Source organism: Delphinapterus leucas, chromosome 11 (assembly GCF_059928025.1).
Source record: "Delphinapterus leucas isolate spDelLeu-1000000601 "Yukka" chromosome 11, BTC_Dleu_Yukka2, whole genome shotgun sequence".
NCBI classification, from domain to species: Eukaryota; Metazoa; Chordata; class Mammalia; order Artiodactyla; family Monodontidae; genus Delphinapterus; species Delphinapterus leucas.
Window position 1 is genome coordinate 98,263,696 of NC_143139.1, and position 26,541 is coordinate 98,290,236.

General features: G+C 50.7%; 1 protein-coding gene across 14 annotated transcripts; it reads left to right on the top strand.

The window, feature by feature from the left end:
• Positions 1-206: 206 nt before the first annotated feature.
• Positions 207-26,541, top strand: SIRAL2 (SIR2 antiphage like 2). Of its 14 annotated transcripts, none has more exons than XM_089921439.1 (10): positions 208-472; positions 7,846-8,618; positions 10,346-10,472; positions 11,266-11,521; positions 14,627-14,848; positions 16,589-16,717; positions 17,829-18,150; positions 19,710-19,742; positions 21,600-21,683; positions 25,339-26,541. In XM_089921439.1, the coding sequence occupies exons 3-10, from the start codon at positions 10,426-10,428 to the stop codon at positions 25,356-25,358; spliced, it is 1,113 nt and encodes a 370-aa protein (XP_089777565.1). In that variant the 5' UTR covers positions 208-472; positions 7,846-8,618; positions 10,346-10,425; the 3' UTR covers positions 25,359-26,541. The 14 variants fall into 14 exon arrangements, 13 of the variants coding, with proteins under 13 accessions (XP_089777570.1, XP_089777565.1, XP_089777568.1 ...); XM_089921442.1 differs by having other exon boundaries at positions 8,479-8,618; XM_089921441.1 differs by lacking the exon at positions 208-472 and having other exon boundaries at positions 481-8,046; positions 8,479-8,618.

Sequence of the window (26,541 nt, forward strand, 5' to 3'; positions counted from 1 at the left end):
CGCCCGCGCCCATTTTGCAGATGAAGAAGCTGAGAACGCGCGGTGAGCAGCTGCAGGCGGAGCGCGGACGAAGGCTCGGCCCAGAGAGAGCCCTCGGCGCACTCAACCGCGACTGCGCCGGAGGTGGGGGCGGGGCCTCCGCGGAGGGCGGGGCCGGCGGCTAGGGAGCTGTTGGTTTTGGGGCGGAACCTTCGCGCGGCGAGGGCGGGCGCACGGGGCAAGGTTTTGCCGAAACGCCGCGGCCGGCCTCCGTGGGAGTCGCGGCTGAGGGCTGCGCGTCATCTGCTCCGGCTCCGGCTCCGGCTCCGGCTCCGGGTGCGCGCGCCGTCCCCCCACACGCAGACTGACTTCCGCCCGGCCTCGCCCAGCGCGAGGGGCGCGCGGCCTCCCGGAGCCCCCGGAGACTTGGACCGCTGAGCGGGAGGAGGCGGCGGGAGCGCGAGCTCCGACCAGCGTCTCGGCGGCGCCGCGGGTGAGCTGGCTGGTTGGGGAGGCCCGGGGGTGCCGGATGGAGAGCCCCTCAAGACCCCCGGCCTCTCTCGGGATCCACGGCCGCCTCAAGGACCCCAGAAGCTCGGTTCCCAAGACCCCCGTCTCACCCGCCCTCGGGAGCCCCAGCCCCCAGGACCCCTCGGGATCCGCCCCGGCCCCCGAGACCCTGTCGGAGTCCCCGGCCACCTCTGGCACCTACACCTTCAGGACTCTCGAGCCCCCAGACCCTTCAGGATTTCCCCTAAACCCCGAGACCACCTGAGGCCCTCCCGCCGTTTCAGGGCCCCGGGACCCCTTAGGATCCTCGGTTCCAGAAACCCCCCAAGATTCCCTCAGGACCCCCGAGACCGTCCCTGACTTTCCCATCCCCGGGTTCCCTGAGGCCTTCCGCGCCATCTCTCCCTAGCTCCTCCCCCGGCTCCCTGGGCCGCCGTCCCCACCCTCGGCGTCTGCCCTGCCCTCTGCCACCGGCCCCGAGGTTCAGTTGCCGTTTGCCTCCCTCTCCTTGCTGGTCTCGATGCTGGGCTTCTCAAACCTGAGGTCCGTGGACCAATGCGGTGTCCGTGAAAGTGCTCCTGGGGGCTTGTGAATTCTTGATAATAGAAAAGAAGTAGAGGCATATGAGTCACTGATGACCCTTTGTAACCAGGTAGGGGGTGTGACCTCAGCGCAGGCCGTGGCCTCGTGTTTACTGTTGCATTGAGGCCAGAGCAGGACAGGGTTTAATTTTCATGCTCTGCGGTGAGACTCATGGCTCCACAGAAGCGCCTAGAAAACAGATCCGATGTGGTGCAGGGTGGCCCAGCTAAGTAGGTGAGAGCCTTGGGGCGGATCAGGACGCTTTGAGCTTGTCTCCTAATTTTGTCATTCATGGAGCTAACTTTTTTTTTTTTTTTTTCTTTAAATGGCTGTGGTGGGAGAGAATTGTTTGGAGGAAGCAAGACCACATGAGAGGTGGAGGTGACCTCGACCCAGGGTGGTGGCAGTGAGGACCGTGGCTTCTTCAAGCACGGCTAAGCTTCTTAAAGTCTAGACCCAAAAGACTAAGTTTCCAGGAATTGGCACTGGAGCCAGAGAAGACACAGTCCCTGCTCTCAGGGCCACAATGGAGGGCGGTAGTTAAGCACCTAGGTAGTTTTTATATGGCCTTGAACTTAGCTGGGGTGAGGGTCAGATTCTCAGGAAGGGGTGTTATGGAGAGCTTCTTGGAGGGGAGGAAAAGTGACAGGTAATAGGTGAGCTGATTCTTGAAGGTTGAAATAAAGAAGTTTGCCAGGGGGCGTCCCTGGTGGCGCAGTGGTTGTGAGTCCGCCTGCCGATGCAGGGGACGCGGGTTCGTGCCCCGGTCCGGGAAGATCCCACATGCCGCGGAGCGGCTGGGCCCGTGAGCCATGGCCCCTGAGCCTGCGCTTCCGGAGCCTGTGCTCCGCAACGGACAACAGTGAGAGGCCCACATACCGCAAAAAAAAAAAAAAAGTTTGCCAGGGTCACTCCAGGCAAAGGGACAGTATGTGAAAAGGTAGAGAGGCATGCCACAAAGCACATGAGATTTTGGAAACCAAGAAGTGGGCTGGAGCATAGATTCATCTTGGGGGCGTGGCTGGAGATGTAATACCTCCTTAATGAGCAAGGTCCTCAGGGGCTATTAGAGGGAATCCTAAGTGGGAAGAATCCAGCTTTGTTCCCTGAGGCCCACCATGCCCTTGGCCCTTTCTTGAATTACTGCTTCTCCCATCCCCCTGCGTGAGTGATGGTCCAGCTCCAAGCTGAAGAAAGGGGGGCGTTGTCAGTGGAGAGGAGTGAGGGAGGTGTTCCGGATAGAGGAGACCAGAATGGGGGAAACTGGGAAGCTTGGCAGAGGGCGGGGTTTCAGGCGTGGAGTGGCAAGAACTGGCTGGGCCAGGGTAGTCAGGACCAAAGCAAGAGGAGCTCCTGAAGCCTGGTGGAGGATTTGGTATTTGAAGGGAGTGGGGGGCCATCGAGGGGTTTGAGGAGGGGAGTGAAGAGGGATTTTGTGATTTTGAACAATTGCTGGGTCTGGTGTGGGAGAATTGTTTGGAGGAAGCAAGACCACAGGAGAGGTGGAGGTGACCTGGACCAGGTGGTGCCAGCGAGGACCTCAAGCACGGCTAAGCTTCTTAAAGTCTAGACCCCAAGGACCTTTCCAGCTCTTTCTTGTCTCAGCCCACCGTTTTCTGCCTGGGGACTGATGCTGGGAACTTGTTAGTCCTTTTAGGGGAGGTTTTGGTCTTTTGCCCATAGGTAGGTCACCTAGGGCTTCATCAGGGTGACTGCGTGTCAGAGTGAGCCCAGCATCCACCCCGGAGGTGCACATGTGGCACAGTGGGCAGGGAGAGGAGAGGCTGGGGCTCAGAAGTGGAACCAGATCACGGAGTGTTTGGAAGCTGGGCTTGGGGGTCCTGAAGGAACTGGAAAACCCTTGAAGGAGAGACGAGTTCAGATGTGTTGTGTCAGAAACGTCACTTTGGAGACAGTGTGGGACCCGAGGGGCTGAAACCGGAAGCAGGGTGGCTGTCAGTCCAGACAAGTTGTGAGGACTGCAAGGCATGGCGGAGGGTATGGATTAGAGATCGATTGAGAATAAATCCACAGGACTTTTGTTTGTTGAGGTCTGGACTTGGGTGAGGGGCAGGGAGACTCACCAGGTACGATGACGCTGTACAGTAGAACCTTCTGTGATGATGGAAACGCCCTGGATCTGTGCTGTCCAGTTCACTCGGCACGTGTGGCTGTCAAGCATTTAAAACGTGACTAGTGTGACCGAGGAACTGAGTTTTAAATTTTATTTAATTTCAATTGATTAAATCCAGGAAGGATACCCATCGCGTGCACATGGTATAGTGGGGATCGCACTGTTGTGGGCTCTGCTGTTTTAAGTGTTACCCCTTTTAGTGTTTGCAGCGACCCTGAGATGTAAGATATTATTCCTTTTTTACAGATGAAGGAAACACAGCTCAGAGAGACGGAGTAACTCAACCCCATATTAAGTAGTACAGCTGATACGGTTGTTTAACTTCTAAGCCTGGACTCTTTCTGCTGGATCCTACTTCCTCCCTCAAAGAGCCTCAAGGTCTCTTTCCCAGGAGAATGAAGTCCTCTCCAGTGGTGGCTTTGTTTCCCAGCTGAGCCCTCCTTATCTGTTCCTTATCTTATATTTGCTTGCTAAAGTTAACCGGACAGCTGTGTGGTAAGCTGCCAGCCCGGAGCAAACAGAAAGCTCTTCTGAGCTCGTTGTTTCGCCCGAGGCTTCTTGCTGCCTCTAGTATCTTCCTAATGCTGGCTGTTTCTCTTAGAATTTCTGGAAAATGAATGGAACAAGGAAGCAGGTGAACCTGCAGATCAGCCAAACTGTGTGGCTTGGTATTTATAAAGATATGGCCGTAAAATGAGGCACAAATGAGCACCTCACATGAAGCTTTGGGGTCACAGTGGGCCAGCTGGTGCCCAGGGTAGTGGCAAGGGTATGGGACGTAAGCCAGGAATGAGTTTATAGCTTGTCCCCGGACTCCCTAGGGGACCTTGACCAAGTCACTGCCTCTCAGTCTCAATTTTCACATCTGTTATTTAGGGTATTTGACATTGCGGAACCTTTAAGATCCCTCCAGCTCTAAAATTCTGTCATTTTAGATTTCACTGGAGGTTTACTTTCTAGAACATCTCTTATTCCTCTTGGGACGGATAAATGCTGGTGCTTCAGCATTTGGCCTCTGCACTGATACATTTTAATAAGCCGTTATTGGCTTATTGTTACGTAACGTGTCTATTTGAGTTGTGCAAGCCTGTCACATCTGATGGACAGACTGTTAAGCAGTGACCACTTCAGACGTTGGCAGTGTTCCTGGTACAATGTCACGTATGTTTGCTTGCCCTCCCGAGCTGCACTGATAATTGGAGAAAACGTGCAAGACTCCATTTAGCATGGTGGCTGGCCTCTTAAAAGGGTTTAATGTCAGCGCTGGCCAGGTGAGAGGTAAGAGGAGCCGCGTCACAGGGTTGTTGAGAGCTTTACGTGAGAACGCACATAAGGTGCCTAGTGTTTGCCCTTGAATCTAACGGGGGCGTAGAAAGTGTCAGCAATTAATGTTGCTTTTTGAACTAAACTGTGGCCTTTAAATTTTTTATCAGTGGCGGGTTTTGTTGTTTTCTCGGTTTGAGCTTATGTGCCCAAGCAACTCTGTTTGGAGGCGCTGGTTTCAAGAAGCAAATGAGCACATTTTGATCATTACAAAATAAGGATTTTTTTCCCCCTGCAGTTTATTTTGACTGAATAAAAAGTGATTCGTTAAGTAGCATGTTTTCAAATTAAGGTTTTGTATTTCCTGTAACTTGAAGAAAACAATTCATCCTGAAGATCTCTTACTAGTAATGACTGGGTTAAGTTTTACCAGAATCCAGGTTAAATGAATATGTCATTGTGGAGAAGTAGTGTTGAACTGAAAGCTTCCTGTTGCTGAGGGAGAGCAGCTGGCTGCTGAGGTTGTTTATAGTAATAGATAAACGTCTTAAGGTTAAGTGCCTTTCAGATATTTAACTCGCTCAGAACCTTCACAGCAATCAGTGATGTGGATGATGGCATTCCCATTTGACAGATATGGAAACTGAGGTTCAGAGCGATCTCGGGGCTGGGGGATATGGTGGTGTCTCCTGTCTCCAGATTCTGTATTTTCTCCACCAGAGCCCCAGGTGTTGTGGTTTCAGGGCAAGCCTCTCCTTTGCAGTTCTGGAAGCTTAATTATTCAGGGTCCATTTGCACCTTGTTTTCAGCTCAGATGAACCTACTTAGGCTAACCAAACTCGCCAGAAATACCTCTACCAACTAGATCCCAGATGATTCGTTAGTGGTTAGAAGTCTGTCAAATGTACTTGAAAACTTCCTCTTGTTGCCGAATGATTTCTGCTTCTGTGGCCCCCCCTCCCAAGTTAACACCGGGAACCAGATTGCCATGAAAAAGGCAGTTGGAGGGACTCAAGTTAGAGAAAAGGGTGAGGAGGAGGATGTTAAGGACCAGGTGTGTCAGTGTCAGTGAGCTGTAGCCCCAGGCACTCCTGCGATACTCGGATGGAGCTGGGAAGAGCTTGCTTGGTGGCCGGAGGCCTCCAGACCTGCCTGGGTGTAGTCACAGGGCAATTGGTTTGGCCTCATTTAAGGACATTCCAGTCCTTAGGAACCACACTGGCTACAGGGGTTCCATTTAATACTAGTATTAATATTTCAGGTCTCCTGTCTCCTGTGAGTAGCAGATTTATAAATCATTTCTTAGTGTGGGTTACTTTTGTAACAGTAGCAGAGTGTAATACCAGAGCTAGCTGTGTTGCCAGGCCTTTAAATTAATCAAGTCATTTGTAGTCACAGTGACCTGACGTTTTCCACAAATTCTGGGAGCATCTTATTCCATCACTATGGATTGGGTACAAGTGAGTTAAAAGCGAGCATTTGGAAATTTTCATGAATATTTGCGATGTCCCTGTGTAAGAGGAATATGTTTTGAGCGTATGTCTACTGTAGGCCCCTCTTCCTTCATTGTCATCGGGGGCTGTACAACTTGGGAGCTCTCATCTCCATGCTCTTATATACCACTCAAAACCCATGTGATTATTTATAGGAAGAAGTTAAGTTTTCTTAAGAATATCTTTGAGGATCCCACAGACTGGAAACTTCTAATTCAGGGTTTGTACTTAAGTGAAGGTGTAATTTATAATAGAAAGTGATTCGTTTTAAGTTTTTTATTATGCTACTTGTAATAAAATACTGTTCTTTTAAAAAAATATTTATTTATTTATTTGGCTGCACTGGGTCTTAGTTGTGGCATGTGGGATCTTTGTTGTGGCATGCGAACTCTTAGTTGCGGAATGCACGTGGGATCTAGTTCCCCAACCAGGGATGGAACCCGGGCCCCCTGCATTGGGAGCGCGGAGTCTCACCCACTGGACCACCGGGGAAGTCCCTAAAATACTATTATTGACAAATATTTTCTCCCTCCCCCCCTCAAAACTTTATGGACCCTTTTCACTCATTGATCTGTGCTTTTTTTTTTTTTTTGGTCTTGATACTTTTGTCTTTTATCCCATCCCTCTGCTCTTTCTGGCTGTGTAGAATGGTGATGAGCGCTTCAAAGAACGGCCAGTTCTGTAGGTCAGCACCTGGGCCTGGTTCGGCAGGACTCAGGCTGGCCTCGCTGGGGTCGCTTACGCAGTTGTGGTCATCTGGCCGCTTGCCTGGCGTTGAACGGTACCTCGTAGGCTCTCATGCCTGTCGAGTGGATGGTGCTGGGTTGTCAGCTGGTGTGCTCTCCATCGGTGGCCATCCAGGAGGCTAGACTGGGCTTTAGGAGGCTGAGTTCCAAGAGGACAGGCTCCAGTGTCAACATGCTTATCAAAGGCTCGCTTGCTTGTTTGCCGACATCCCATTGGCCAAAGAAGTCACATGACCCAGCCCAGAGTCAGTGAGAGTGGGACTGACTGCACAAGGGCCCGGGGACCAGGAGGCATGATGGAGCGGGTCGTGGAGGTCACTGACAGTCTGGTGCAGTGGAGTTAGGGAGCTGGGGAGCGGGACTTCGTTTTGCTAGCTGTAAGTAACAAGTTTGGTGTTTGTAGTTTATTCTGTTTTGCATTAGACTCAGTTTGGTGAACATTTATTTAGTGCTGGACACTAGGGATTCAAAGGATAAGTAAGGCAGTCTCTGGCTACTCTGAAGTTCTTAAATACTCATGATCTCCGATTTTAAGCAGAAAATATCCTATTCAGACTTTTATTCATGGCTTTAAATAAAAAGGACAGGAGCTGCTGATACAAATCTGTGTTGGGGCCTGATTTTGCTTTCAGAAAATGCTGATAGGTCCTGGAAAAAAAAAATGGGTTACCATGGTGACTTGGCTTTGGGCCTGCAAAGTGTGGTGACGACACGGTCACCAAGGAAGCCAAAAGGTGCCGTGTCTAAAAGGTCTCTGAAGGCTTTTGTTCCTGTTGTCTGGAACCTGACTGGGTTGGAGGACTGGTGTTGGGGATGTAAGCAGAACCCCAGAGGCCTGCCCACCTACAGGAACTTCTAGGATCGGGCACTGAGTGCTTTGGAGGGAGATCTCCTGCTTGGCCCTTGGTTTAAAAACAAGGAGAGAGTTGGGGTACTTTCTAGGTCATTGTGAGATTTGGCTCAGGTAATTATGCTGCTGAAAGAACAGGAAATGAGGTAATGTCTTTCAACATGCAGGGTTACAATGAACTGTAAATGTCTAAATATGGGCAGCTGTGCAGTTCATCATTACATAGTTATTGTGTTGAGATTTAATGTAATTGGGTACTTCCTGTGTTGGCTACTTTGATCCTTACAGACACCCATCGGTATTAAAGCTTGGAGGCTCACCTGCCTATTGAGTTTGGAGCGTGTGCGGTTCTGTTGGAAGTGCTGCAGAGCCAGCGCCAGGCTCTCATCATGCTCAGGAGGAGAGCGGGTGTTGAACGCTCAAGCCGGCAAGCCACCAGCCAGGAGTGCAAGCTGTCGCCTGTTCCGTACATGCTCAGTGCTTGCAGTGGTAACTTGTTCTTTTGGAAAACTTTGAAATCACTTAATTCTGGAGTTAAGTCCAGCCCACAAAAGTTTAATTTGTTCATACTTTTTTGCAGATGTGTAAATGCAGTGTTTAGGTTTTCCATTTGTATCTATCTTCGTACATATATGGAGCATCGAAAGCAGCTGAGCAATAATTGAAAGAACTAGAGAGAGATTTTTAAAGTTCTTCACAATGGTGACAGTTTGGGGCATGTGATTTCTTAAGCCATTGGTTGACCAGTGACTGTTCAAAAAATATTCTGAAATGTCTTGTAGAGCAGGATGAGGTAAAAGACTCCTTTCCAGGTGGAAAGGAGTAACTATTTTCAAGTGATGTAGATTATTTGGGGGAGCAGGATTGGGGGGCAATTGGATTAGTCAGCCAGTAAGCATCTTGTATTAACCTTTCACACAGGCTTGAACAGGAAGGACTCTGAGTTCCGTCATGCGGTGGAAGGTTGAGAAAGGAAGTCTGCGGCCTCCTGAGCTCTGTGACTCCAGAGGTTGAATCCAGAGCATCTTTCCTATGAGAGGTTCTCAAGCTTTCAAAACTCGGTCAGTTAGCAGGATTTCCTATTTCATAGCTGTTAAAACTGAGGATCGATGAATAATTAGGTCAGTCATTGAAATCTCCTGGCCGGGGCCCAAGGTTGCTTATTCTCGGGATTATATAATACAGTGGAAAACCTCAATATTTATTCCTTTCCTTAGGAAATATCTAGTAGATAAAAACAGAAATGGAACAACCTGACCTTTGATGACTCAGATAGTAACTCCACAGTGGGAAGGAGTTAGGGCCGAGCGCCAGCCTTGGGCAGGTGACGGGCATCAGGGAGCCGCACTTTCCTTGCCTGCAGACTGGTCTCTTAACATTTGGGGGAAGGTCACAGACACCTTTGGGAGTTTGAAGGGCGCTCTGAACCCTTTCCCATGAGCGGGGGCGGGGGGGACATGTGCACAGGCGCCTACACAGAGCTCTTCGTACATTTCCAGGGGATATTCTTGCCACCCTGTTTAGCTTTAAAGTCTAACGATGCTCACAGAGTGACTAAGCCTTGGTTCCTTCCCCTGGGAAATTATTTTTGGTGACCTAATTCTAACTTAGGGGGGAAAAAAAGATTATGCATGTGAAAAGGTGGTTTTCAATGAGTGCTGGTTAGGCTATGCAAAGCAGACACTTACGTATTCTGCTGACCACTTTTCTGGAAAGCAGTTTGGCGGTAATGTGCTGAGATACTTTACAGAGTTCATATTCTTTAACTGAGCAGTTCTGCTTGTCAGAAATCTCTCCTAAATAAATAATTTCAAAATAGACGAAAACTTTGTGCACGGAGATGGTTGTCAGAGTTATAGTAATGCCCTACATTGGGGAGGTAGGTAAAGTAAAGGATAGCATATCAGTAAGATAGAATTTCATGTGTGTTGCTATTACACTTATATTTAGGAATAGTTTTGAATAACATAAGAGAAATACTTTTATTAAAATGCATGAAAAAAGTAGGATATGACCTATGGTCTCAAATGATGTAAAAATTTTAAAGGAAAAAGTCTAGAGGGAACTCTAGAAATGCTAACAGTCATTGCTTGTAGGTAGTAGGATTATGGGCTTTTTAATCTTTTTTTTTTTTTCTGTATATTTCCTTCTTTGCAGTAAATGTTAGGTAGAGAATTGGGGGGGGGGATATGATTCTGGAAAAATGATAGAACACGGAGATAGTCTGGCAATAGAGACCTGGCTGATTCGAGAGTCGCGTTTTATGTAAGCTAAGAATTGACCTTTTACTTCGGTTATTCCTTTGGACTGGATTTCAGCACGGCCAAGGGGGGCCTGGCGTCTCCTCAGAAGACTTGCTGGGCGTGTCCTGGTCCCTCTCAGTGCACTGCTTGGTGCCCTCGAGAGCTCGGACAGTCCTGGAAACCCGTGTGTGGCTTACTTTGTCGTGCCGTTGCGTTGTCTTCCTTCCGTGATAAGTCGTTTGTGTTCGTGTCACCTGGAAGCGGTTCTGGAGCAGAGTCATGAAGGGGCGGTGAAAACACCCAGCGCTGAACCGCTGCACCACCTGCGCTCCCTCACACTAGTTTCCCTTCATTTTCCCTTCCAGTGTCGGGCTTTGCAGAATCAGGGTCTGAGACTTTGCCTGGCCTGTTAAGTCACAGAATTAGGAATGGGGGCTTAGGAACCATTTTGGATGTATGTTCTTGTATACGATGCTTTTCAGTTATTCTAATTTAAAGAAAGCTCCAAGACCTTTGATTTTAATTCCGCCTCATCTCTCTTCCAGGGTACTATTAAGAGAACTTTCATCTGGGAAGTGGAAGTTGCTTCTGACCGATTGCTTCTGAATCTCTTTAGGATTTACAGATGGATTCCGTGGAAAAGACAACAAACAGAAGTGAACAAAAATCAAGGTAAATGAAGTCAACTGCACCCTCAAACAGTGATGGATGTATAGCTTCCATCACAAGTCTCCTTACATGTTATCTGGTACCTGGGAGGGTGAGCGAGGTGAGAACACCAGCTGGGGAGGGCGTCTCCAGGGCCAGGTAACTACCCTTTGCTCCAAAGTAAGGAACGTTCGCAGGGGCAGCTCTCTTTCCGCCCAAGGAGGCGACTGTCGCCTGGCCTCCATACCGAGCAGCAGGTGACCAGAGGGTCGCGTCTAAGGCTGGGGGTGCCACGTTTCACAGGAAAGAAACCTCTGACTGGGAGTGGGCGGGTTACACTTCTGTGAAGTGATGCAGGAGAAGGAGGTGCTTGCCGGGGGGTGGGTTGCAGAGGACCAGCATTTTGCCAGGAGTTTTCTTTCCTGTCCTGTGATCGGGGATCATTTCATCCCCACAGTTTGCATTTACAAGCCCTTTGCAGTTTCAAAGGAATTTAAATTGCTGAGCTTTCTTGTGCACGAATACATATCACTTAAGCGTGTGCTCGACACTATGGGGGACTCGAGATGAAGAAGACAGTACTGTCCCAAGTCCCTTAGGAATGAGGATAGAACATGTGAGATTGATACCCCAAAAGAAAAAGACACAGGCTCTGTCTTGCGGTTAGTATAACTGGGGGGACGCTGCGTGTGTGTTTGTGTCCAGCACGGGCTGTGTTTGACCTGACACCTCATGGATGTTCCCAGACTGCATTGTTTTCTTCGTGGTTGCAGTACTTCCACGTTGGCTTTCATTCTTTCCCTCCCTTGTTTTTAAGTAGAAAGTTTTTAAAAAGCCTCATCCGGAAACAGCCCCAGGAGCTGCTCCTGGTCATGGGGACGGGAGTCAGTGCCGCCGCGGCCCCAGGGATCCCCGCCCTGTGCTCGTGGAGGAGCTGCATCGAGGCCATCATCGAGGCCGCGGAGCAGCTCGAGGTGCTGCACCCCGGGGACGTGGCCGAGTTCCGCAGGAAGGTGACCAAGGACGGGGACCTGCTGGTTGTCGCCCATGACCTGATCCGGAAGATGTCCCCTGTAAGTCTTTTCACACAAGTGCGTCAGGTCTCACTGGGGACAGCTTGGCTGTGGGCCAGGTTGGTGAATGAGTCTAGCGTTTGGACTTCTCCAAGCCTGCATCGTGTCTGTTTCTCACTGAGTTGGGCTGACAAGCCAGAAATCTTTCAGTTCATCAGAATATCGTCCCTTTAAACAGAGGGGGTGCCGAGCACAGTGTGGGCTCCTAAAACAGTCCTTGTTAAACAGAGCCTGGATAGGGGGCTTGTCTCAGGGAGGTCGCCGTGCTGCTCTGGGGACCAGCCTGGTGATCTCACCCTCGTTTAGCGAAGGGACAGGGCAGACAGGTCTGTGTTTGGTCCAGGCAGGCCAGCTGCGTCCCTTCACACAACCAGGGCTTCCCAGACACTGTAAGATGGGAGAAGACGGAGCTTCTTTGTCTGCAGGTGGAAAGGATCTAGCAGAGGAAGAGCGGTTGGTGATACAGGGGACACTCACCGAGTGATGCCCTGGAGCCAGTGGGGCGGGTGCGGAAAGGGCTGAGCTCACACAGGTCACAGCCAGGTCGTCATCGGACAGGACGCACACAGGGAGCTAGATGTGTGGCCGAGGCCCGAGGCAGCTTTCTTCCCCTTAGGTTTGTTGAAGAAGTATAGCCGTCATCTGAGAGTTGGGGTGGGGAGATAGATGTTGAGGGTTAACCGAGAAGAAAGCCTGAGAACTAGTATGCAGAACTTCGGCTGCTGGAGAAAGAAACCCAAAAGTACGTGGCTCGACTGTGATCGCGTTTACATTTCTCACCTAAACATCTGGGTAGGCAGCCCCAGTGGAGCACAGGGGCTTGACGGTGTGGGGAACCCGGGCCCCCGTTTATGGCTCCGCCGTCTTCACCGTGCAGCCCGCACCTCATGCTCAAGGTTAGCTGCCCCGACTCCTGCCGTAAATGATGTGTGCCTGCCAGCTAGTGGGGAGGGGACAGAGGGGCCGTGCGTCCTCCCTTACGGGGGCTGACGTGCAAGCCGCTCTGTTTGCATGGCATTGGCGGGAGTTGTACATGTGGCCATCCATGGCTTTACCAGAGTCTGGGTGACGATGCCAGGTACGGGTGTTGTGTTAATGGGGAACTAGCACCATGGGGCAGGGTTTTGGTGCTGCTTGCTTTGTAAGTGAAGCTCTGCGTTCCTTTGCACAGCGTCTAGGGCGGCTGCTTTCATGCTTCAGGGCAGAGTCGAGTATTGGCAGCAGAGACTGTGACCCGCAAAGCCTAAAATAGCTTGCTCCCGGGCCCTTTCTAAAGGAAGTTGCTGAGCCCTATCAGGAGAGGGAGGGGCAGAGTCGATGGACCAGAGAAGGACCCCTCGGATGAGGCCATTCGTTCAAATAGAGGCCAGCCAGGTGGATGCTTGTTTAGTCAAGGAGGTGAATATTTGGAGCTTTATCTGATTCTCCTCTTTACTTTTGTGTATTTTTGAGAACTTCCATTAAAAAAAGAGTTCAAGTGAGGCAGTCAGAATGGTTGCGTTTTCCTCGTGTTCAGCGGGTTGGGAACAGGTGCAGAGCAAGTGGAGAGTTGGTTTTCCCAGGGTTGGGGTTTTGCCCAAGGATTCCAGCAAAGGCAGGGAAGGGCGGGGAAGTTGAAAGCGAATTTCAGGAGTAACTGTAGTGTTACATTATGGAGTCTAGGCTGCGTGATGGGAGAAGTTAGGCTGGCGGGGGAGGGAGAGACAGTGGGTCAGCGCCGTGGGTCCCGGTGGGGTGAAGTCCCCTGGGAGCCGCGGTGCTAAGAGTTGGGCAGGTGGAGGGAGAGGCCGGCCAGGGCTTCTGGAAAGGGTCCTGCTGCTGGTCATGATAAGGTTTGGGGTATGGATGGCGGAGATGGGACAGGATCGCTGGAGGAGGGTGATGGAGGAATTTAGAGGCTGTGATATAGGAAGGATCAGCTGCGTGGATGTGAACCCAGCGTGAGCTGTGACAGAAGCGCAGCTGGAGAGACTCGGCAGCGAGTGGGTGCCACCCTCGCATCCTCCCTGGTCCGGAGTGTGCGGTGCCAGGGATGTGGGGAGCTGGTCTTCAGGGCAGAAGGAGGCGAAGGCTCACAGAAGCGCGTGAAGATGCGAGGGTGCAGCCCGGGAACAGTGCGGGGTCTCCAGAGCGGGGAGGGACAGGAGAGTCTCGGAAGAGGGAGCACCGAGCCCTGGGATGAGCGACCACCTGGGAGGACGTGGCGGGGCTCTGGTGGACGCTCCTGAGGCCGATGGCGGTGGTGCCGGGGGCGGGCAGGGGCCGGCAGAGGCGTTTCATGTGAACGCACGGGTCAGGCTCTACCGCCGTCCTGCTGGCCCTGCGGCAAGGCTGGTTGAGGGGCGCTCATGCTGGGAGTGCGTGAAGCATCCTCCTGGCGCCACACCCCATCTCTCTGAACCCCTTCACAGCACAGCTCTTCAGGGGCTGTCGTATTCGCTCACCTCCCCTTGGAACCCAGCCCGGCCGGGCTCCCCTGAAGCCGCTCTGGTCAAGGCCACCAGTGACCTCTGGTGCTACATCCGGGGACCCAGTCCCACTCGGTCTCTCAGCAGCATGACACGCTGCCTTTCATCCAGTTCCCCGGAGCGGCAAGGCGGAGGAGGCCAGTGCCTCTGTGGCTCCCGCGGAGGCGGAGGGGGAGGGAGCCCCGGTCTTCACTGTGGGCTTCAGGGCCCCACGTGATCTGTTTCCAGGTCAGCTGTCTGGCCTCACCTGTGGCACGTGCCCTCACTCCTCTCCCGCCCTCGGCCCCACCTGTGCTCTGACCTCGGTGCCTGGCGCTGGCTCCTCCCCCACTTGGACCACCCTCTCCAGAGCTGCCTCCCTCCCTCCGGCGCTCTGCCCGGAGGCCGTCCCAGGACTGCTGCGCGGAAGCGAGCCCCCTTCTCCGCTGGGCTTCCCAGCAGCGTGTATCACTGCTGACGTGTTTGCACGTTACCTGCCTCCCTCCCCCAGGGTTTCAGTAAACTCTACAAGGTCAGCCGTTTTCCCTTTTTTAAAAAACGACTGCATCCCTGGTGCCTAGAGTACTGTCACCTGCCTAGGTGCTCGGTGGTGGCTGAGAGCTGGCGGTTTTGTAACTCCGGGTCCACCTCTCCATAGCGCACGGGCGACTCCAAGCCCAGCTTCTTCCAGGACTGCCTGCTGGAGGTGTTTGACAACCTGGAGCAGCACATCCAGAGCCCGCTGGTGCTGCAGTCCATCCTCAGCCTGATGGAGAGGGGCACCATGGTGCTGACCACCAACTATGACAACCTGCTGGAGATCTTCGGGCAACAGCACAACAAGCCCATGGAGTCTCTGGATCTGAAGGACAAGACCAAGGTGCGGGCCGGCCGCCGGGGCGGGAGGCGGGAGTAGAGGCGGAGGCGCAGGCGTGTTTGCACTGCTGCTGTGGTGTGGCACGGGCTGTCACCTCCCAGCAGAGGGCCTGTCATAGGAAGGGTGCTGTCTGCTCGCGGCGGCTCCTCTCCCCGCTGGAACGAGACACGAAGGGCCTGGGACAGGGCGCTGCCACCAGCTCCTCAGGAGCCCTTGTCTGCCTGCCCCGGCTTCCGGTCTGCTTGTGTCCTGCACACCCGCAAGGGCTCTGTCGTTGTAGGAGATGTGGGTGGTAAAGGCTGTAGTTCAGGAAAGCAAGATCACCTGCGGTCCTATCGCTGTGAATTTTGGTTAATTGGCTTGTTTATTTATTAATGAACACACCGGTCTGCAGCGCACGCCAAGCTTTTGTGCTGACATTTTCCCCTTAGCATTTACTGTGAGCATTTTCCTGTCATCAGACTGTCTTTAAAAGCATGGTTTTAAACGTAATTTCATTGTGAGACTAGATTATAGTTATCATTGTGAGCATATTTTCACAACTATAAATAATGCTACAGTGAAAATTCCTACACTTTTGATAAGTTCCTGGAGAACTTGTTAGGGTCAAAGGGTATGACCATTTTAAAGACAAACGATGTAAATCACCCACGTGTTCTCCAGAAAGATTTCCAGTCTACACTCCTGCAGCTGTGTGAGGGGTTCTCCGTCTCCCATGTCTTGCCAGCACGAGGCGTTACTAAAAAACCTAACAAGACACATTTCTCCTGTTGGAAAGGTGCACATTTTACGCGTTTATTTCTTTTATTGCTAAGGTTGGCCACAGTCTCGTTGCATCCCTTGTATTTCTTGTGCGCCGTGTGTGCCTGTGGATTTGTACGATCCCTGCCGGCTACGGCCGCTGCCTGTTCCTGCTTCACTGCTGGCGGGCAGGGGGTCCCAGCCCCGCTCCACACGCAGGGTCATCGAGGCCCTTTGCGATGCTGTCTTACTCGGGACCCGGGGAGGTGTGGGAGCTGCCCTTAGGCAGCCTGTCTTCCGGCGCTTGGCCGAGGAATTGTGATGGGGCCCCGGGCGACGCCTCGAGCGGGCCCCCCGTGACACGTGGCAGGACACCTTGCTCCCGTGTCGGAGCAGCGTGGCGCCGTCTGCGGGGCTGCTCCCTGCTGTACCGAGGGCCTCTGGAAGTAAGCTGCATGTGGCAGGGAACAGAAGTGCTGGCTCCTCTGCCTGCTCGTGGCGGGCAGGGGCGGGGGTTAGTCCATTTGTCTGGGGTCGTCAGCCCGGCCCGCTGATGGGAGAGCCCGTGGCGTGGAGATAACAGGAATATACGTGATGTGCATCTCCTATTTGATAAATTATTTTTTCTGTATATGTATATTTTTTCTGGGTGTACAAACATTGTATACCTAGCCGTAATTAAAAGAAAACACGTGGCTTAGAAGTGAAAGCCTTCGTCGTCTCCCTAAACTCATCAGTCTTGACCGTGTGCTATAATCTGAGATGTTAAAGGTATTTTCTACACAACAGTGTCGGTCTCTGAAGAAGTTCTTTTCGATATGGCAGGACAGGAATAGCTAGCATTTAACACCTGAGTTTCTCTTAGGTTTAAGGATATAAACTGAAGCATCTCTTCCTGTTTCCCAGGTAGGTTTGAGAGGCCATGAGTCACTGTGGGTGTTTTCCTCTTACACCTGTTTTAAACACCAGTGTTCTTCCTCTGTCTGGCTTGTGCTTTGCTAGGTCCTTCAGTGGGCTAGAGGACACATCAAATACGGAGTTCTTCACATTCACGGCTTATACACAGATCCCTGCGGGATGGTGTTGGACCTATCGGGATACAAAGACGTTACCCAAGACCCGGAAGTCATGGTATGCGCATCCTGACTAGGCACTGGTCGTACCCCTGGGGCTGCGTGGCGGCGCTAGCCAGCAGTGGCGGCGGTCTGAGCAGGTTCCTGGCCTCCAGGCCTCCTGCCCCTCGGGTCACACCGCTGCTCTCAGCTCTGTCTCCAGGGCCCGGCACAGGGCCTGGCACCTTGAATAGACGCTCAGTGGACTTTCCGTGATCCTCTTACTCAGGGTTCCAGTTACGTTGCCTCAGCGTGACTCACAGGCCCCTGCACGGCCTGCAGCGCTCTTCTCTGGCCACTCCTCTCTACTCATCTTTTTTCTCTGTTCATTCAGGCATCTCCTTCCCCTTCTCTATTTAGCAATCTCTTTTAGCTTTCAAATCCTAGTTTTAAAGTTTCGTTCTCTGTGAGGCTTGTCTGATGTCCTGGACAAGTGAGGTGTGGACAAACTGCCTGCCATTTGTTACGGCGCTTCAGAGACCACAGGTCCTCACTGATGCGCCGTTGAGCGCAGCGCCAGGCCCTCGCTCCCTCGCCCTCTGCCCCGGGCACAGGGGGGACGCCCTCACCTTGCCGCTACTGCACCTCTCCCTGAGGCGTTTGGGTGTCGGAACTGGTGACCCCGCTAACAATCTCTGTTTCCCTCTACGCCCACTCCCTTGGGTCCTTGTCACTGGTCCCCTCCTCAGCTCTCCTGCCCGTGCTCCCCAAAACCCTATTCTTCCGAGGCCAGGCCCCTCTCCGCAGAGTTCCCACCTGTGATTCACTGGGACAGAGGTCAGTTCCAGGGCCTTACAGATGCACAGCTCGGAGCTGAAAGAAAATTTCATGCCCTTATTTTATGTTTTAATCATTTAAAATTGTACATAAATGTAGAAGATTTGAATTGAGTGACTACGCTGACAAGATGGTGGGTGGGGAGGGGTGGGCAGTAGCGCATCTGCACGGATTTGGGGACGTGGATTTGGGGCCTGGGCCGCTTGCCCTGGCTTGGAGAGGAAGGGGCTCCCTTCCTTTTGCTGCTTTTCTAACTTTGCTCCTCTGTGGCTCTTGGGAAAGGCCGGTTAGGGAGCAACGATTTAACATCACAAATATCTAGCTTTACATCGTAAGATCTCACTCACTTTCAGATGAGCATCTCGATCTCCTCGTTGGTTCTTTCACAGGAAGTTCTTCAGAACTTGTACCGCACCAAATCCTTTCTGTTTGTGGGCTGCGGAGAGACCCTCCGTGATCAGATATTCCAGGCCCTCTTCCTTTATTCGGTGCCGGACAAGGCGGATTTGGAGCACTACATGGTTGTGCTCAAGGAGAGTGAAGACCATTTCTTTAAGCAGCAGGCAGACATGCTTCTGCGTGGGATCAAAGTCGTGTCCTACGGAGACTGCTTTGACTATTTTCCGGGGTACGTGCAAGACCTTGCCACTCAGATCTGCAAACAGCGAAGTCCAGGTATGGGATTTTTTTTTTTCACTTTTCAATATACAAATCTGATAGGATTCTTCCTTTTTTTTTTTTCCCCTTTTTTGTAGATATAAATCACATACCATAAAATAAAATTGAGAGGTAATTCTACGTACCGTGAGATTTACCAGTCTCCTAGTTATTATTTCTCTTAATGTCTCTGTGCTTTAGAAAGAGACGGTTAGGGTTACTGGTATGATAGTAATAGCGTGTAAATAGAATGTTACCGTCAAAGCTGTGCATGTAGTTGTACGCATCTGTTCGTCACAGATGACATGCCATGCTTCAGATTACCTTAACCGAGAAAGAAAACTGCCCAGCCGGCTTCATCAGCTGTGGTGCTGACAGCCTGAGAAATGCAGACGCCTCACGCCTCTATCCTGTCGCTACATTTTAAAAGTTAAAACACAGCAGCGCAAAATGGTTTCATGAAGACTTTTCTTTTTTAAATAACATCTTTCCCCTGCTCTGCTGAGCGCAGCACAGCTTTTAAGTGATTCTCCTTGGCCCTTTGGGGAGCTGGTCATCTGCCAGGAATGGCCAGGAGGAGCGGGCACTTCTTAGACTGGCCATCTCGCCCTGAGGGCAGTTCACGGCTTTGAGTTTGGTGTCATAAAACATGGATGACGGCAGACTTCAAGAGGTCTGTATTGGCTGTCATGTCACGGTAATAGGAAACCCAGACGTAGTCACCCACGCTAGTGGAATTGGGTTAACCACAAAGCCGCCTGCATGTGACCGGCCATGAACTTGAAGACTAGAGATAACGCGAAGGTCACGGGAACCAAATGCACAGATACTCCAGCAGTCTAGCTTCTTCCCACTAGTCCTTTTCCAAATTGCTAATAATTAGCAAGATGGACTGACTTAAGTTGCATTCACATTAATAAAAGCGTCATTAGGGTGGCAGTCTACTTTTTTTTACTAAGGGAAAGGCAGGGAGCCGACACTTGCTGTGTTACACACTGCTGTGAATTTTACATCCTTGACCTTATTTCACTTTTGGTCACAGTATCCACTGCTACTAAGTAGATGGTTTTAGAGCTGATGAGATAGGCTCAGAGAGTTAGTGCCCAGGTATTTTGAAGCTGGGGCTGGGGTCCTGGACTGACAGCAGAGTGGAACATGCCTTCAGGGTGTCCCTGCGCGGGCCTGCGCGCTGGCGCCGCCGCTCCTGACCCACGGGGCCTCGCCCGGGGCTCCCGCGCCTGCCGCCGCTGGCGGGGCCTCCTGTCCCCACCCAGGCCCCCTCTTCCAGACCCTGGCAGCTGAGTGGACTTGACAGGCTGCTGGGGGCTGAAGGCCGTTTGGCCTTGTAATGTGTGACCGTGTCCTTAGGGACGTCTGTACGCGTGTTCTTGAGGCGCTTCTCCTGCTGGGAGGGGCTGGTGGGTCCGCAGCAACCGCAGTCGTGGTGGCAGCTCCCCGTGCCCGGGCCGGCTCGGGGGCTTCACACGTCGGGGTTCGGCCCTCACGTCGGCCCTGGGGGCGGAGAGGAGGAAGCGCTGTGGGGTGGCCTCTGCTGACTGTTCTCCTTTCTTCCCCAGATGCCGATCGAGTGGACAGCACCACGTTGTTCGGTAAAGCACATCTTGGCTTTTGCCAGCCTGTTTTTTGCCTACGTGTTCCAGTGTTTTCCTGCTCTTACTTATAAAATCATAGATGTGTTTCTCACATTGAATGCTTAGCCCGTGTTGCGTCAAGACAGCCCCGCCAGAGATGATAGATGGCAACACCTGCGTGACGGTCCCTTGAACTGGGAAGCAGCTCTGTCAAACGTGGGCCATCCACTGGCGCCAGGAATAATTTCCTGTCCTGGAACCAAGAGTCCGGGGGAGTTAGAACAGGAGTCTATTTGTATCATACCGTTGGGTCTAAGATGTAGTTAATTTTTTTTTTTTTAAATCGGATATAATTCCTTTACAGTTTCTGCTGTATAATGAAGTGAATCAGCTCCATGTATACACGTACCCCCTCCCTCTTGGCCCTCCCTCCCCCCCGCCCCCCGACCTAGGTCATCACAGAGCACGGAGCTGAGCTCCCTGTGCTGTACCGCAGGTTCCCGCTAGCTCTCTGTTTTACACGTGGTAGTGCATAATTTGACCCATCCCCTTCAGAGATTTTAATTGCAAAGGTTCTAAGCGTTGGTGTAAAATTTTCTATCTACTACGTGGTTGAAATGTCCATACTCGTCTTGCAGGGCTCGACTCTGCCCATTTATGAGTTGACCAGGTACGACTGCGCTCAGAGGCTCCCGGCGTCCACCCTGGGGTGAACTTAGTGCCAGGTTTCCCCACGCTGGTCAGTCACTTGGGTTAGAAGGGGCTCTGGTCAGTGGAGCCGGAGGCCTTGCAGCCCCGGTTTCCCTGCCCCTCTCAGCAGAGCCACAGACAGAAACTTGGTAGTGCTGCACGGGCTTCAGTTAAGGAATTGTGGAACAGGCGCGCTCAGCTTTCCGTTTCTCCCTTATCTCCGTGGGAAAGGACGCATTTGTTTTAGCTGCGTTCTCTGACTCCCAGGGTCATCCATTTCTTTTGAAAAAAGCATTAACTTGATAGACGTCTGTAGCGTATGGTAGGGATTAGTTGGTCAGTGCTTCAGTAAAATCAGATAGGTGTTTTTTAAATTAAAACAGTTTTTTAAATTGAAGTATAGTCGCTGTACAATGTTATATGTTACAGGTGTACGATATAGTGATTCACAATTTTTAAAGGTTATACTCCATTTATAGTTATTATAAAATACTGGCTATTTCCCCCGTGTTGTACAATATACCCTTGTAGCTTATTTTACACCTCATAGTTTTTACCTCTTAATCCTCTACTCCTGTATTGCTCCTCCCCCCTGCCCTCTCCCCACTGGTAACCACTGGTTTGTCCTCTGTATCTGTGAGTCTGCTTTTTTGTTACTAGTTTATTATAGTTTTTAGATTCCGCGTGTACGTGATACCATGCAGTCTTTGTCTGTTATTTCACTTAGCATGGCGTCCTTCAAGCCCATCCATGTTGCTGCAAATGGCAACATTTTGTTCTTTTCTTATGGCTGAGTAGTAGTAATCCACTGTACTCCAAGACCTACCCCACAGCTTCCGGATCCGTTCACCTGCTGACGGACGCTTGCGCTCGCGTCCGTGTCCTGGCAGTTGAAGGCGTGCTGCTGGGAACACCGGGGTGCACGTATCTTTCCCAATTAGGGTTTTTGTTTTTTTCGGATCTATGCCCAGGAGTGGGATTGCCGGGTCATATGGTAGCTCTGTTTTTAGTTTTTTTGAGAAACCTCCATACTGTTTTCCACAGTGGCTGCACCAGTTTACATTCCCACCAACAGTGTACGAGGGTTCCCTTTTCTCCACATCCTTGCCAACATTTGTTGTTTATGTTCTTTTTGATGATAGCCGTTCTTAGATAAGTTTTTTAATAAAAGTTTTCATCTTTCAGGTAATGCATGCCAGGACTGTGCAAAGAGGAAGTTAGAAGAAAATGGAATTGAAGTTTCAAAGAAACTCAGACAATCAGATACTGGTATAACGTCTTATCTTTTCTTTTTTTAAAAAAACTCTATTTATTTATTTATTTATGGCTGCGTTGGGTCTTCGTTGCTGTGCACGGGCTTTCTCTCATTGCAGCGAGCGCGGGCTTCTCATTGCGGTGGCTTCTCTTGTTGCACAGCACGGGCTCTAGGCGCGCGGGCTCAGTAGTTGTGGCTCGCAGGCTCTAGAGTGCAGGTTCATTAGTTGTGGTGCACGGGCTTAGCTGTTCCGCGGCATGTGGGATCTTCCCAGACCAGGGCTGGAACCCGTGTCCCCTGCGTTGGCAGGTGGATTCTTAACCACTGCGCCACCAGGGAAGCCCTGTAATGTCTTTTCTTTTTTGCGGATTGGCCTTATTTGGAGGTGTTTTCAGTCATAGTGCTTTGCTTTAATACCCCAGCCTCTCAGTGGAAGGAATGATACATAGATCATTCCAGCTGCCCAGAGGTTCCTACTTTAACAATTTCTGTTTATTTAAGTTAGCCCGTTATTGAAGAGAAACTCGCCAAGTACACAAATTGTAAGCAGCCCAGTGAGTTTCCACAGTGAACACACAATTGCGAAAACTCACTGGTTACCTCCAGTTCAAGAAACGAAAACATGTCAGGAGCCTGCCCCTGCCCGCCCCAAGCCCCATCACTTTTTAGTCACACTCCCTCACCACCCGAGGGTGACCACTATCCTGATTTATGTCACCTTAGTTTCCAGAGAAAACCACTTTTAATCATGTTTTTTGTGACCTCTATCACTGAATGAGATTTATGTAAACTATTTAAATATTTAGTTGAACTGTTTATTTAAATAGACAATCTCTGTCACCCCCAGGAAAGGGGAGCTAGCATCCCCTCCCTCTCTTGCTTCCAGGTTTCCCTAGTCTGTACCTTCTCATTCTTTAAATAGTGCACTTACGTTTTCTGACCTCTCGATATGAAGATGCGGCTGTAACGGCCCCTACCCTTCTCGCCTCCCCTTCCTCGTCTCACTTCCCAAAGCCCACCAGTTTTTACGTCGTCAGTGTTGATCATCGTGGTCACGGACTGAGGGGCAAGAAGCCCTCCAGTTTGTCTATAGGTCGGTTCTAAAAGTTGGAAAACAATAGTTGCTTAAAAACACAGGAAGTATTTTTCCTGGCTAGCCAGCTGTGTGTTGTGTTCATGGGTCCAGTGCCATGACTGCTGTGCCAGCTGCAGGACGTGTTCTTAGTATCAAGGTCCAGTGTGTTTCTTTCCCTAACGTTCCATTAATCACGCTCCCACTTTTGGTTGTTGCGTATTGGTGGTGTTTGTGTTGCTTTCATTTTGGGGGGGAGTTTCTAGATTCTTTTCTCCTTATTGTCCCCCCAAAAATCACATTCCACAACGTTTTTAAATGTACGTATTCTGTCAGTCATACTGCCCCTCATTTTCCGAGTCATCCCCTGACCACCTGCAGACGTGTCACCCTGGAGCCCCCTCCCTTGCTGTCCTGGATCACCGCCCAGGTCTGCCTTCTGCCCACCGCACCCACTGCTGCCAGAACCTCCTCCGGTAGCCCCCACAGCCCCCGGCCCCCCGAGGACCGGCTCATCACTGTTGGTTGGAGCGTGGGATTCTTCATTCATGATTCCCCCTTGGAACTCCGCTGTCTTAAGCGGCCAGGTTTCCTGTTGAAGAGGGTTTGCTGCAACCCAGGTCTCTGTGATTTGTAGGTGACCTGTTCTTTCTTTTCTGGAAGCTTTTAGGATCTTCTTTTTCCTTGCTATTTAGAATCTTCATGAGGATGTGTATAGGTGAGCAAGGTTTTTATATACCTTGCTCAGTGTTTTCTTCCCTCCAGTTCTGGAATAATCGGGCTCCTCTGTTCCCTCTTCCTTCAGTCGTATTAGTTGGGACCTCCTGGACCGATTTCTACTGTGTTTTCTCTAATGTCTTAATTGTCTTCAAAAACTTTCTGGAGGATTCTCAAAGTATGTTCCACCCTTTTCTTTTTAATTTTGGGTGTTAAATTTTTATTTTGGGTGTTATTGTTCATTTCTGAGAGCTCTTGTTTTCTGATTTAGTTTTTCTCATAGCATCTGTTGTTTTAGGACTACGGTATCTTTTCAGATCTCTAAAGATACCAGAGACTTCCCTGGTTATCTGACTACTCTATTCCTGAAAACATTAGAATAGAGGATTTTCGGATAACAGAGTTTATTTTTTATTAGATAAGAAAACCTCAGTGAAACACTCTTAAACACCAATGTAATAATCCACCAAGAATTTCGGAGAGCTATGAAGCATTTAACATACTACCGGTTACTTACGTAACATTTAAATTAGGTCCTCAGTGCGTATGTTTGAGCAGTACTGTGGTACTGCATTTTCCTTCCACACCACAAGGAACGCGGACTGTTGAAATAGTTTGTTATGGATATAAAAATTCATAATAAACGTTAAACAAATAAGCAAACGTGGCAGTCCTCTCTGGCTGCCTGCAGAGTGAGTTGGGCCCGGCGGGAGGAGACAGGTGAGGTGGTGGCTCCTGCTGGCGGGCGGCGGTGGCGGTGAGTGTGTGTTGGTGAGCCTGTTGAGGGGCCGGCTGAGTTCAGCCGCGGCTGACCCTGCGCCCACCCCCCTTACATTTTGCCCAACTTCAGTGCACATATCTTTAGAGGAAGAATTCCGTTTTGATAGTATTTTGGATAAAATTCTTGGCAGACTTTTAGCAAATATCTGGATTGTGAATCCAGTAGTTAGGGACATCTGTGACTAAATAAAAAAAAATAAAACTAGTGTTCTTTGAGTTGTTCCCTCCGGCACGAGAGACTCTCCTCCTCTAGTCTCCTTCCTGCTGCGTGTTTCCCCCATGTCTGGGGCTCCTCAGTTGCCTGCCGGCATTTAAGAAGAAGGTGGGCCCGGGTGACTGTTCCGCAGTCTGCCGTGTGGATTTGCCACGGCTGCTGCTGCACGTGCGTAGCTTTTCTGCCCCAGGCCGCCCTCTGGATTGGTGGTGTGTGTATAGGGCAGCAGGGCGGACTGCCTGGTGGACTTGGCTCCAGAGCAGTGGGCAAGCCAGTCCGTGGGCTCCTCGGGGATCCCCTGGATGCCAGCACCCACACCGGCGGCCTCCTCTCCAAGCAGGTCTGTCTGTGTAGAGAGCGCCCTCTGGTCTTTCTTACAGAAAGCTTTGTCCTGCTCTGCATGTGGGTGAGACCAAGGTTCATCTTCTCAGTGCTGCTGGCCATACCTGCAGGCCGGAGGGCTCAGAGCAGCACGGCAGGCTCCCACCTGCAGGCAGTCCCGTTGTGCACATACCCTGAACCTTCGCTCTTCTCTGCAAGTCAACAGGCTCCCGCCGTGTGTGTGCTGAAATTGCCCCTCACTGTTGGCAGCTGCTCCCTCTTCCAGTCCGCTGAGAAGGGGAGAAGCACTCACATTCTCGGGTCGAGACTTCCGTAGAGCTTTGCAAATCTAATGTTATCATTTCCTTTGTCCCGTGGTGGTATTTGTAACTCAGAAAGCCATTTTTAGACAGTGGCCACTACTTCCATTATGGGGGTATTTTCAAAGTCTTCAGCACATAAGAAAACCCATCATTGGTTTTTGGAATGAAAATCCCATTGCAGGCACTTTTGTAAGACCAGCTTTAATGTTCTTTAAAGAATTCCTTTCTTTTTGTTTAAACAGATGATGCTGGAGGGTCTTGAAATCTTTAAGACCAATGAAACCTGCAACTTGAAAACCAGCCTTCTGTAACCACAGAGCCATCCCAAACGATGAGGAATGTTAGAGAACTCCACACAGGACCTCTTGATCTGAACCGTCAAATACCCCAAAAGAGCCATGCGGGTGTGTGGCCCTCAGAGGCTGGGTGAGGGAGTTAGGCGTTGTGTTGAACTGCTTGGGAGGTGACGCATACACGGCAGGTGTCCTTTGTCAGGACTGATACACAGCTACCTCGGGGACCAAACCAATGGGCAGGGACATACCTGGTATTCCCGACTCCCATTTGATATGCCCTCTGTCAGGTGGTGTTTTTCTCTAATAAAAGGGGGAAAGTAAAGACTGTCCAAGCAACAGTAGTTGCCAAAGAGAAAATAAGACACTAGACACTTAGATTTTATAATTTTTGTGGAAACACCCGTTAGTGTAGAAAAAAAATTAGAAGTGTGTTTGTTACGTTGTTAAATAGTAAAGAAGGAGTGGAGACTGCAGGCACTGGGTCCACCAGTGAGAGCGTATGTTTTAGGAATGACTTGACCTGTAGGCTTCTTTGGAGTTGTGTAATTTTTTTTTGTTAGTACTTGGTCTCTACAGAATGGCAGGTCTAACTGTAACTAAGAAGTGAAGTCTCCAGGAGCCAGAGGGCCTTTTCAGAAGCACAGGTCAGTGTCCAAGTGTGTCATGCGATGGATAACTGAGAAATTGTAAGTGGAGCACAAGACTGAGTTCTAAACTTTTAAATTCCAAGCTTTCCAAGCCTTTTTTCTACGGGGTAAGGTCCAACCTTTCTGTTCTTCTCAAAATCCTCTCCTCACAGCCCATATTAAAGGATTTGCACAGAGTGAAGTAGGCAAAACTTGCCAAGGGTCTGTAACACTTTAGACGTTGTCAGGGTTCGCGCAGGGCAGATGGCGTGCCGAGCTGCGTGCTCGTGCCCAGGGAGTTGCTCTGCGGCCCTGGCGCTGTCCCTGCTTGGTTTCTGTGTCAAGGCTGCCTGTCTTGTAGCTCCCCACGGGCTTAGGGAAAGTGAAGCATGAAGTTGGGATGTGTAGGGAATGAGAGACAAGCCAGAGAGTTGCTTAAGACCTTTTTTGTTTCTTTTCTTTTTGAAGCATGGAAAACAAATCTTTTATGTTATTCTGGTCAGAAATAAAATTTTATCTTCAA

Coding starts and splice junctions, on each gene's coding strand:
- SIRAL2 (XM_089921444.1), top strand. CDS start 10,426: ATGGATTCCGTGGAAAAGACAACAAACAGAAGTGAACAAAAATCAAG. Junction 16,718..17,828: donor CCCAAGACCCGGAAGTCATG/GTATGCGCATCC, acceptor ACTCACTTTCAG/ATGAGCATCTCGATCTCCTC. Junction 19,743..21,599: donor GGACAGCACCACGTTGTTCG/GTAAAGCACATC, acceptor TTCATCTTTCAG/GTAATGCATGCCAGGACTGT.